Here is a 10,498-nt window from a genome sequence, read left to right as displayed (position 1 = left end):
TTAGTTAAGTGATTGGGTCCCTTGAAGTTCACTCAAGTGAGAGCTCACTGTATTCAGGAAAGATTATCGAGATAACAGAGACAGCGTGCTTTGGCAGAAAATCTGAAGCAACATTGCAAAATATATGTGATAGGAATGTGTGCTTCCCAGCAAGCAAACATAAACGTGCTACAGATGCGCAAACCTCAACAGAAGTATATTCCAGCGTCTGTGGTCATGTGGGTAATGACCTGTACAAGACCTCCGTGTCAAAATCTTGTGATGTGCAGCTACGATGCGTTGAGACGTATTGAGAAGAGAGACTGTTTCTTGCTGTGTCTGTTGGAATGAATATCCAGAGGTGTCGGCAAGCAATTTCTTTTTTCAAAAGTAAAAGAAGCATTTCTCTTGTGCACTTGTTCCTGCAAGTTGCACCCCTCTTTGTTCACTACAAGGGGGAACACTCGTGTTTTATCCCTTCTTTTAACCTACTGCACCTCGCCGCCGACATGAGCAGAAACAACCCATTAGGTTCTTGGTGCTTGCACAATCAGCTTTTTTTCAAATTTATGTTGAGCAATTCATTAATAGGCTTCATGCTATGCCTGTATAAATCAAGCTGACAAAAGCGCCATCTAATAAGCATTGGTAGCAGATGAAACAGACATGCTCAATATTTTTTTATTGCAACGAAAGCACGAATGACAGCTAATTACACAGAAGAGCACTAATTAGCCAAGCATGACAGTCGTCAGCAAGATCGCCTCTCCTGTACCAGCATTATCAAGGGCCGTAGCATTAGCAGAGTGGCCAAGGTACATTTCAGGGTCCACCTGTTGATCATACATTTAGACTCTCGAACAGCAGTATGAATTTGTTTATTTCATTAGAATTTTTCTACAGTGCATTTCAGAACTCCTGTAACAGAAGATGGCGGGCATCTGTAATACCTGTAAAGTTGTACCTTAGCAGCTTCTGCTGTAAAACATCAAAAAATGTTTCAAGAAAAGTTTTTTGGATATTTTTGTATTGTTGATGGGGGTGAAAATGCTGTAGGACCATACGCTCTGATTTGGGTGCACCTTAAAGAACCCCAGGTGGTCGAAATTCTTGGAGCCCTCCACTGTGACGTCTCATAATCATATGGTGGTTTTTGGACGTTAAACCTTACATATGGATCGATAACTTTTGGATTCAAAGCTTACTCAGCTGAGTTCAGTTTCTGACATATAGTTGGACACTGCCAATCTTAGGTCTTAACATGTCATTACTCGCTGACCGATAATAGCCTTTTTTCTGGTTAACCTCTTTGCATTTTTCATCTTGCGTGTTCTTCTATGTCACTTGCACTGATAGCCACGACACATACACTATACTGTGAGTTGGCACAATTTGTGCTTCACTCATGCATCTCTGAACTAAGCAATGATTTTCGATAGATTACAAAACACAAGTACACTGGAGAAAGTGGGCAATGTTTTCGGGTGCCTGTTAAGGTTCCCTTTGGTACATTCAGCATTGAAAGTATCAATGTCTGACAAAACCAAAGAAGTTTTGGATTCTTTAAACAAGCCTCACTCCTAATAAAGACTATTTGCATAGCAGAGAGGAGTACTGCAGTTCAGTGAGTAAAAGAAAATAAGATTTTACGTTCATAGTTGTATATCTATAACAGTCTCCACAAAACAAAGAAGAAAGCTGTGGTGAATCGGAGGAACCAAAACAGCGGTAAATTCTGAAATTGATTTTGCTTAACCCAGTGTACAAAGTTGAATTCGTTGTCAGATGGTATTAGTGAGAAAAAGAAGGGAACAAAAATGGAATGTTGTTACGTTGTCATGGTGTCTACACACCTACGAAGCCTTGTATTAACGAATTTGGGGCCACAAAGAAGACAAAGGTGTTTTCCTACGGCTAGTTTGTCTCCGGCTTGCTAGTTTTTCAATTGACTTTTCTGGCACAATTTGCAGTCATCCTTCAAATAAGTTGCTTCGGTTTTCACGTTCCACTTATTTTGTTTCCATGGCTTTCGGTCTACAAGGGCAGACACTTTTCAGGTTGTCCTTAAAGGCACGTATAAATGAGTAAATGTAATCATGCTACAAGCATACTAATGATACTGCTGGTGTCGGTAATGCAGTACGTCTTGATAAACCACAAGTCGCACATGGAACACAGTTGCACGTGCACTCGGTGCTTATACACCATCTTGAATAGTACAAAGCGATTGCCATGTTAAAAACTTTTGCCATACAATGCACAAAGAGTGTGCTTCTCCAGTTTCCTGCAGAAATATTGTTTACACTTGACTGTCCTGCAGGTCAATATATTATTGCACACAAATGTCAATATGCTGCCACTGAAATGTTAGCATCAGGTCATTTGCTACTGGTATTTAGTTATGTTAAATCTTTTATGAAATTCACTTATGTTTGCTTTAGAGTGAACATGATTTGCAGCGATAAATAGTGCACAAGATAAAGATAAAAGGGCACAAGAGAGACATTTTTCAAAGTGCTACACAGGATTATTGAAATGCTACATTGCTATAGTAAGCGCTTTTTTTTTTGTTATTGTCGTGTGGCAGGTTGTGTTGCAGTAATCTTCAATTCCTCCTCGTTACTTGATCTTTGCAATAGGTGCAACACACATTGATGGGCCATGGCCAGCTTCTTTACTTTCTCATATACTGGGAGTGTGAATATTTCAATAACTGTTGTGTATTCTCATATTACTCCAGCACACATTCCTTTTTCATGATGTTCTCCTGTGTCACATACACACCAAGTGAAGTTTGTATTCCCCATCATGTTTGCTTATTTTTGACCAAATGGCAACAGCATACATTTAATATTGTGACATTATAATAATTGCAGAAGATGAATACTAGGGTCTTAGTTCGAAAAAATGCATCTCAAGTAGCAATGACTTCAAACAGTGTTAATAAATGTTTACTGAAGTTGTTACTCAGCCTGCAGAGTTATGCAATGTGCTCATATTGTGTAAAACTTAACGCAGTCATTTCCGAGAGGATCTTAAACGATTTTTAGCATGTAGCAAACAGTGACCGCAATGCTGAGCTGTCTGAAGGAGAGCACAGACGGTGCATAATTAATGGCGGTTTTGATAACTATCTTTCGCAAGGACAACGTTTAATGAAAACTTAGGTGTAAGCCACTCTTGTAGGGGTGTTTCAACGAGGTGACGAAATTCTCCGCAAGAAAACAATACTGGAAATTAGAAACTCGGTCCGTTTCACTGTTGGCACCTACTGTGTCGCAAGATCGCTTCATTGGCTCCAAAGTGCAGCTTACACAAGGGAAATCAAATGGCATAGTTTCGCGAACAAACATTGAACAATAGTCGTCTCGGTTACTTCAGCCGGTCTAAGCGCGCGCCGATTCTTCCGGCAAATACGTCCTCAAGTTTCCACCGCTTCTAAGGAAACAAGATTGGGGTGAAATGAAATCCCCTGCTCGGGTGAAACAATGCTGTTTTGCAGCGATCGTCTTCTGTCGGCTGGAGCTTTCAACTCAACAACACACGTCTACCAAGATTGTTGCTGTGCGGGCACCGAGGTTTAAATTTAGTCCTTACATATGGACGAGCGGGCACATCGCTGACTGTCGGCGTTTGCAACACGCGGATGCGAGCGTCGCCTACGTCACCACGGCCGTAGCGTCGTAGTAAACGAAGCACTAAAGAGAAAAGGGCAATTGCTTTTACCCTTGGAGGGAAGCTCATGATATCATCAACGCAGACCACTCTGCAGCCAAATATCGCCCATATGGCATTACCTCTCGCTCATTGGCCGTAGTAGATGACGTCAGTGTTTCCTGTGTGCACAAGCTGTAAACGCACAGGCCCTGGGCTAGACGGACCCACGAGCTGCCAAGGTGAGTCGAATACGTGCCTTTCGTTGCTTTCCTGGGAGTTCGATGCACTTGCAACGGAGTACGAGCAGCGGCTACAATTTGTTGCACTCGCTTTAACGTTCGTAGCATTCGCGAGCACTGCACCTATTAAGGTTATTTTTTGGCCACCGAGAATAAACAATGTGAAAGACCCGTGGGTGCACGGCTCGCCAATCGGATGACAGAAATTCTTTCTATGGGTGGCACGTGACCTGCGTGAACCAATGATGAGCCAGCACAGTACTAGGTAACCACTCATTCACCATTTTTACAGGGCTTGGTTATGCTGTGCACAATCGAAGTATTTTTTGTTTCGTCCCGTTTTACTAGCACAGTGACATGCTTGGATACTAGCCTTCATTACCATCCGCGAAGGTAAGCCTAGACAATTTTCGCCAGCTCAAACGAGTGTCATCCGGTAGTGGCCTGTGTGTCATTGTGCGTGGTTGCTACTTGTGATGACATTTGTGCTGTGTTTACGGTATTACATCTAATGGTAATTGCATTGGATTTGTGCTGTTCAGTGATCGCGTAACGCTTACTAGTTTATTGATCTTGAATGTGCACTAAAAGTATTTGCATCCGCAACGCGCAAGTGTGCAATTGAGACTTGTTCTAGCGTGCCCCCTCTGCGCTGGCGAGTGCACGCAGCTAGGGAGAAACCCATATCGTAACGCGACAACTTTCGTGCCGTTCTGGCTACTCTCTTTGATTGCATTTGCATGACACTACCTTAAGCTTCGTAAAGTGCGAATAAACAATGCTCTAATGTCGTAGTACAGCGTGCAAGGCTGTTTTGTCAGCTCAGCTGGCAGTTCCTATCGCTGCTCGAGCCCTTGTTTTATTTGTTTGTTGCCTGCGTGCGGATATGGGCCCGTTGTATAACACCTTGTAGCGTAGACACAATGCCGCTTCTGGGAATGTCGCATCTGCTGTTTTTTTTTTTTTTTCGCCGTGAATGTTCAATCGGTGGACTGTGCAGTGATTTTCGCGCCCTCGTGCACGGGGAAATTGGTGAACGGTGCAAATACGAGCGGACCAGTAGGCTTTTTTTTTTTCTTTCGAATAACTCGCTCACGCGCAACGATATCGTTAACCTGTGGAGCTGGTTTCCACTTTACACGAAGCTCTCTTGAACCTTTCGGGCGTCTGAATTTTTTTCCGTGTTAAAACAAGGACTTTAAGCATGCGCTGGATTTTAGGAGAGCCCACGAGCGTAATTATACGCCTGATAATGTGCTCGGAGTTGGTGGTGCGTCGGCGTGTTTGCGGTTGTAATCGTCGTATTCCTGTTGCGTGATGTGTGCGCTTTATGGATGGCAGCAGCCGCTGACGTTTTACAGAACAGCTCACATTGCGGCTTGCATTGCAGCCGCAATATGAGTTTACTGGTGGAGTTTCGCTTATTGAATTCGCGGCAGCAACTCTAGGCGGGCTTTTGTTGGTGCAGTAATATTGCACCTTGTGTTAAATAAAATACGTGGATTCCGGCGTATGATACGTCTTAGCACTTGTGGAAAGCCTCAGTAAGTTTGCCTTTGTAGCGTTAAAGGGCAGAGTAATGTAAATATAAATGTGGCGGTCTCCGGGCACTTGTGAATTTTAGCGAGCTCACTGCAAGTTACTTATAAAGCGCTAATGTGGGACTTTTCGGGCTGATGTGTAGTCGTAGCTGTTGCTGTGGTGTCGCGCAGTTGCACGTTATAGTGTGCACACTTTAGCTTGGGTTGGTTGAATGATAAGATAATCGCAGGAATGGCTGTTTTCATCTCTCCTGCAGCAGGTGCGAATTTTACTAGTGCCGAGTTTTCACTATTCCTGCGTGAAAGGCGTGTGTAGCATGTTACGTTCTAACGAGGGACGGGTGAGCACAATTTGCACATGTGCTTGGTATTTACAACTGTAAAATGTGCGCATACAAATTGGTTATTTATGATAGTGTTGGTGCGTGTGGGCGCTTCAAAAGTGTTCATTTTTTGTGTTTGTTCCACGTGTACTCTTTTGCATTGAAAATAGCCTTTGGCTGAAATAATCATAGTAAACAGTTTTGTCCTGTGTTGATAGAAATTTTCAATTCAAGATAATCATAAAATGTAAATATTTTCTGAATTAGGAAATTCTTGTGCCTTGCTTTGCTGCTTCTCACTCATGAAATACCAGCTTTTAATCGTAATGCTGACACGCACAAACAAGAAGACCATCATATATTCTGATAGTCAATTTTTTTGTGTGCCTCCTTACAAGACGAGATCTCACAGAAAGCTTGAACATTTAACGGGGTGCTGACACCATTTTTCAGAAGTGTGTCTACGCTGCCATACAGATCTCTTGTATGCAGAGGTGGCTCTGAGAAAGTGTAAGACTCGGGGAAATGCTGATGAGATATATTATCGTGATATTAAATTAATTTGCATGTGGTGCATCAACTGCCATGGACGCTAGCTTGACGTCGGGCTGCAGTACTGATTATAATGACTTCGGGCAGCAGTTTGGCTAGCGGTGACGATGTCAGGCACCGAAACTTCCTTAATGACCACTTATGCATCACATCAAAACATCAGGCCGCGAAAACATCACAATATTTTGCGTAAGCACTAAAAAGCTCATACCATGTTGTGACACCAGAATGCAGTTAGAACTTAGACTAGCTTTTAATAACACACTGTAATTACTCTTGCATGGTGCACGCATGCTTAGAAGTACATTTTCTAGGCTCATAAGATTTTGGCCTTTCATTTGACCCCCCCCCCCCCCTCCCAAAAAAAAAAACTATTTTTGTGTTGGTATCCCTTTAAGCCATGAACAGTGGTAGAGAGAGCATCATGATACGCTGCGGGAGCCAGTGTTCTGACTAGAGGACTTGTGTCTACCAGGAAAGCAACTGCTATGCTAGTGCTTGTGTAGAAATGATGCTAAGAAAGGCTATTGCTTTTCTGACAAAGAAAAACCCTCTGTTGAAATGACATTTTAGGGCCAACCACTGCTCATCAGGTAGGCCTTTAAGTACATCATAATTGGAAAATAAAGTTAATGTGGCTCCTTCTCCACCTTCTCTTTCATTATTGAACTTATTTTACATTGTGCCACATCATCTTCATTACTAGTAAATCAGTTTTCCCAATATAACGTGTTACCCATCTAAACTAATTTCCCAGTTTTCTCTCTCTGCTGTTGTTCAGGCTGAAAACTGTAGTTTTTTTCTTAGTACTTACCATATTTTCATGCAGGTGAAAGTGGTCATGCCTCAAGAACTTCATGGCATCATCAGGAACTAAGCAGCCACCATGAAAGACCATTGGCTGGAGTGCAAGGTTTGCAGCCCTGGATCCCTTAAGGCTACTCAACTGTGTTCCTTCAAGTCTTTCAGGAGAAAGGTTATACTCCATATGGGAAGGCTTCCAGAGATAAGCTCAAGTTGTGCAGGCCAATTGTAACAAAGTGTCTAAAACCCTCGCAACCATGGAAAGAGACCTGAGTACTTACCAGGGCTCGCTTGACTTAAAGCGAAAGGCCGAAGAGAAGCTGCTTTTGGAAGGTCCCACAGTAGTGCAAAATATTGACCCTTCATACTACCGCAAGAAGTCGGCAGAGTCTGGCTTTGATGAGGATGAATCGAGGTTGGATGAAGAGTTGAAGAAGGCAGCCAGCAAACTACCCAAGAAAAGGAAGTTTGACTTCGACTTTGGTGATGCAGATGCTGTGTTTGCTGGGAGAAACAGCAGCAGCACAGCAGAACCCGTGCCTGGTGTAGATCTCCGTGATTGGAAAGGTCACAGAGTTTTAGTGCGGCTCAATGACTTGTATGTGCCAGCTGTGATTAAGGATGTTGCCAGTGACCGTGATGTGGTGGTTCAGCTAGACAGCAACCAGCATCCGTTGTTTCGTGTTTGCGATGTGTTTGACACAGCCCGGCTTGATGTGATAGGTGACCACAGTCCCTCACCAGGCCAGGTGACTATTGGTATGCAGTTGTGTGTACGTGTGGAAGACAATGTGTACGCAGAAGGTGTTGTGGAAGAAATTCGGTCACGCCCCCCTGTTCAGTACTTTGTGCGCTTCATCAAGAGGCCCAGTGGTGGGCCGCATGACGGCGTGTGGGTGACACGTGCGGGCTTGCGACTCAGGCAACCTCCCTGGTGGGAGGACATGGAACTAGCCTCGTCTGTGTCATCATCTCCCATGTTTCAACGAGAGCCAGTGCCTCTTCTCACACCACATCTAGTTGAACCCAACATGTCATCTCTTCCACCACAGCAGCCCATAATTCAGCCACACGGCGTGTCAGTCATCACAGATGGCATCCACAGGACCATGCCAATCAATCTGGCAGGTAACCTCGAGATGGACAGAGCACTTGATTCGGTGGGTGCACCAAGAGCTCGTAAACTGACAGTGGGAAGCTCTCCTACCGCTGTTGGAGACGAGGACTCTTCGGATGACGACCTCAAGACGGGGCGCATTGAGTTCGACCCCAATCCCAGCCCGTCACGCCTTGGCTTTTGTCCAGACAACCTTACACCTCGTTCCCGACTGGCCACATCATCTTCGACAGAGATGCGTGTGTTAACTCCACGTTCCCCTGCTGCACAGCAGAAATACAAAAAAGGAGACATTGTGTCCACCCCCAATGGCATACGGAAGAAATTCAATGGCAAGCAGTGGAGACGTCTCTGCTCCAAGGAAGGATGCACCAAGGAGTCACAGCGACGTGGCTACTGCTCACGCCACCTCTCTCTCAAGGGCAAGTCCGGTACAGCCATGCGCAAAGGCAGTGCACCAGCAGCAACGTCATCGAGTCAGCAGCCCCCTTTCCCCGCTAATGCAATGCGTGCAGGCACTGGGAGGGAGTGGGAGGAGTCGTCACGTGAAAGCATCAGCGGCAGCCCTGGTGACAGGGCAAGCAGAGTGCAAGGCCGTTTTGATATAGACGAGACTGAGGCTGCAAACATGCTGGTTTCACTCGGAAACTCGCGGTCAGCCACGCCGTCATCCTCGGCAAGTCCACCAGGCAGACCCGAGCTCTTTGCGCCTATCCACCATGCCGCTTGGCCCCCCGATACCCATTCCCCAGAGAGTGTCTTCCGGCCAACCACAGTGGTTGTGCACAGGCCAAGGGTGGTGAAGACCTCGGAGCCCGTCTCGGTGATTCAGCACTCCCTGCCTCCTGAGAAGCTGATTGGCGAGCCTCAGACCACTGCAGCCCAGATGGTTTTGCTCCAGCAGGCACTACAGCAAGGCCGTAACTCCTTAAGTGAAGCGCTGCCTACATACAGTGCGATACAGGTGGCACCACCTAAGGACGTGCATTCTGGTGTGAACGGGCAGGTGGCAGTTGTCTTACAGACGCCACAACAGCAGCAGCAGCAGCAGCACCCAAGTCCAGCTCACCTCCTGCCTGTCATGCCTGTCATAACCTCCAATGGAGAAGCACAAAAGGATGAACGTGCCTTAGATTCATCTGGAAGTGGTGAGTTCCAAATATTCTAATTTGCATTTTGCGCCACTGTATGGTGTCAATAATAACCTTTACTGCATCCTCCTTTGCAAGTGTGAGAAGCAGCAGCCAAATTTTTTCATGTTCAAACATCTGGCTGCTGGCCTGAACTTGTAGGTAAAGTTGTTATGAGTAGTAGTAGGACCAAACTTGGCTGAGCCTGTTGTGACGTTGAACACTAAAGTTCACCATCTCCTCCTTTCAAGACTCGTTAAGGACAAGAGACAGACTAAATGTCCCCCGCTTACAGTAGAAATACCAAAATAGTAAAATGACTATCTATTCTAGGTGTTGCGGTTCTCATTGTAACATTTCAATTGAATGTGAAAAGCATGTCGTCGTAATGGTTGTTGCTATGAGCAGGTAATTTCAGGCACGGAAATGATAAATCCTGCCAATTAATTGTAGCCTGTCTGGAAAGATTTAGCCCTGCGTAAAAACCATTACGGTCACAGGAAAAAAATTGGAGTTATCTTTGCTGCTGACAAAATGTAAGTCTTGTACACACTATTCTAGTTTCTTAAAATGTGCAGCAATGAAAATAAGGTGGCGTATTCATACATTGCCATCATTCACACTCATCTTGCGGGTCTGTGAAATCTAGCCTAAAAGAGTGCCGACAAAAAATGTTTGCATGTCATGTGTTTCTCTGCAGTACTAAGGAACTTTGATAAGGCACTTATTGAAAGTGGAAACCATGCTTGCTTGAGCATATGACTTGATTCTTTGGTGATGTTTCTTTAGCCCCCAGTCGCAGCGTCTGTTTGAGGGGGTGCGGAGAGAGGCAGCACCAGGTTGGTTTCTGTAAACACAACTGGCCATACGACCAGACAAATAAATGCTAGAAGGGTTCACAAGGTTTATTTGTGGAAGGTTTACTTGTGAAATAGTGCACTAGATATTGTGTTAAGGTGTTACTGGATTTTTGAACGGTACATTTAAAGTGAGCACATGACTATTTTTTTCAGCCCTTATGTACTGTGCTCTTAACCGGGTTTCTTTGTGTCTTCAAGAGACACTAGGCGGATCACCGTCGAGAGCAGTCGCACCTCACTTCGGCTCCGCCAATTTTCGGCCCTCGCGTCGGTCCTTTCGACCCTATCCGGATAAT

The 10,498-nt window shown here is 44.9% G+C and overlaps 1 protein-coding gene across 3 annotated transcripts in view; it reads left to right on the top strand.

Moving 5' to 3' along the window:
- The first annotated feature begins 3,775 nt into the window (after window positions 1–3,775).
- cic (Putative transcription factor capicua) overlaps window positions 3,776–10,498 on the top strand; it is an 86,029-nt gene continuing 79,306 nt past the window's right edge. Inside the window, exons 1-2 of one of the 3 annotated variants that reach the window (XM_037422580.2) lie at window positions 3,776–3,875; window positions 7,121–9,360. In XM_037422580.2, coding sequence (XP_037278477.2) covers window positions 7,353–9,360 — 2,008 coding nt within the window. In that variant the 5' untranslated portion in view covers window positions 3,776–3,875; window positions 7,121–7,352. Of the gene's footprint in view, window positions 3,876–4,043; window positions 4,269–4,370; window positions 4,390–7,120; window positions 9,361–10,498 lie in introns of those variants that run through there. The other 2 variants (XM_037422579.2, XM_075892364.1) reach the window with 2 other exon arrangements.

Source organism: Rhipicephalus microplus, chromosome 4, assembly GCF_043290135.1.
Source record: "Rhipicephalus microplus isolate Deutch F79 chromosome 4, USDA_Rmic, whole genome shotgun sequence".
Taxonomy (NCBI): domain Eukaryota; kingdom Metazoa; phylum Arthropoda; class Arachnida; order Ixodida; family Ixodidae; genus Rhipicephalus; species Rhipicephalus microplus.
Note: the sequence above shows the minus strand (reverse complement) of the source record. Positions and strands in the feature narration are given on the sequence as shown.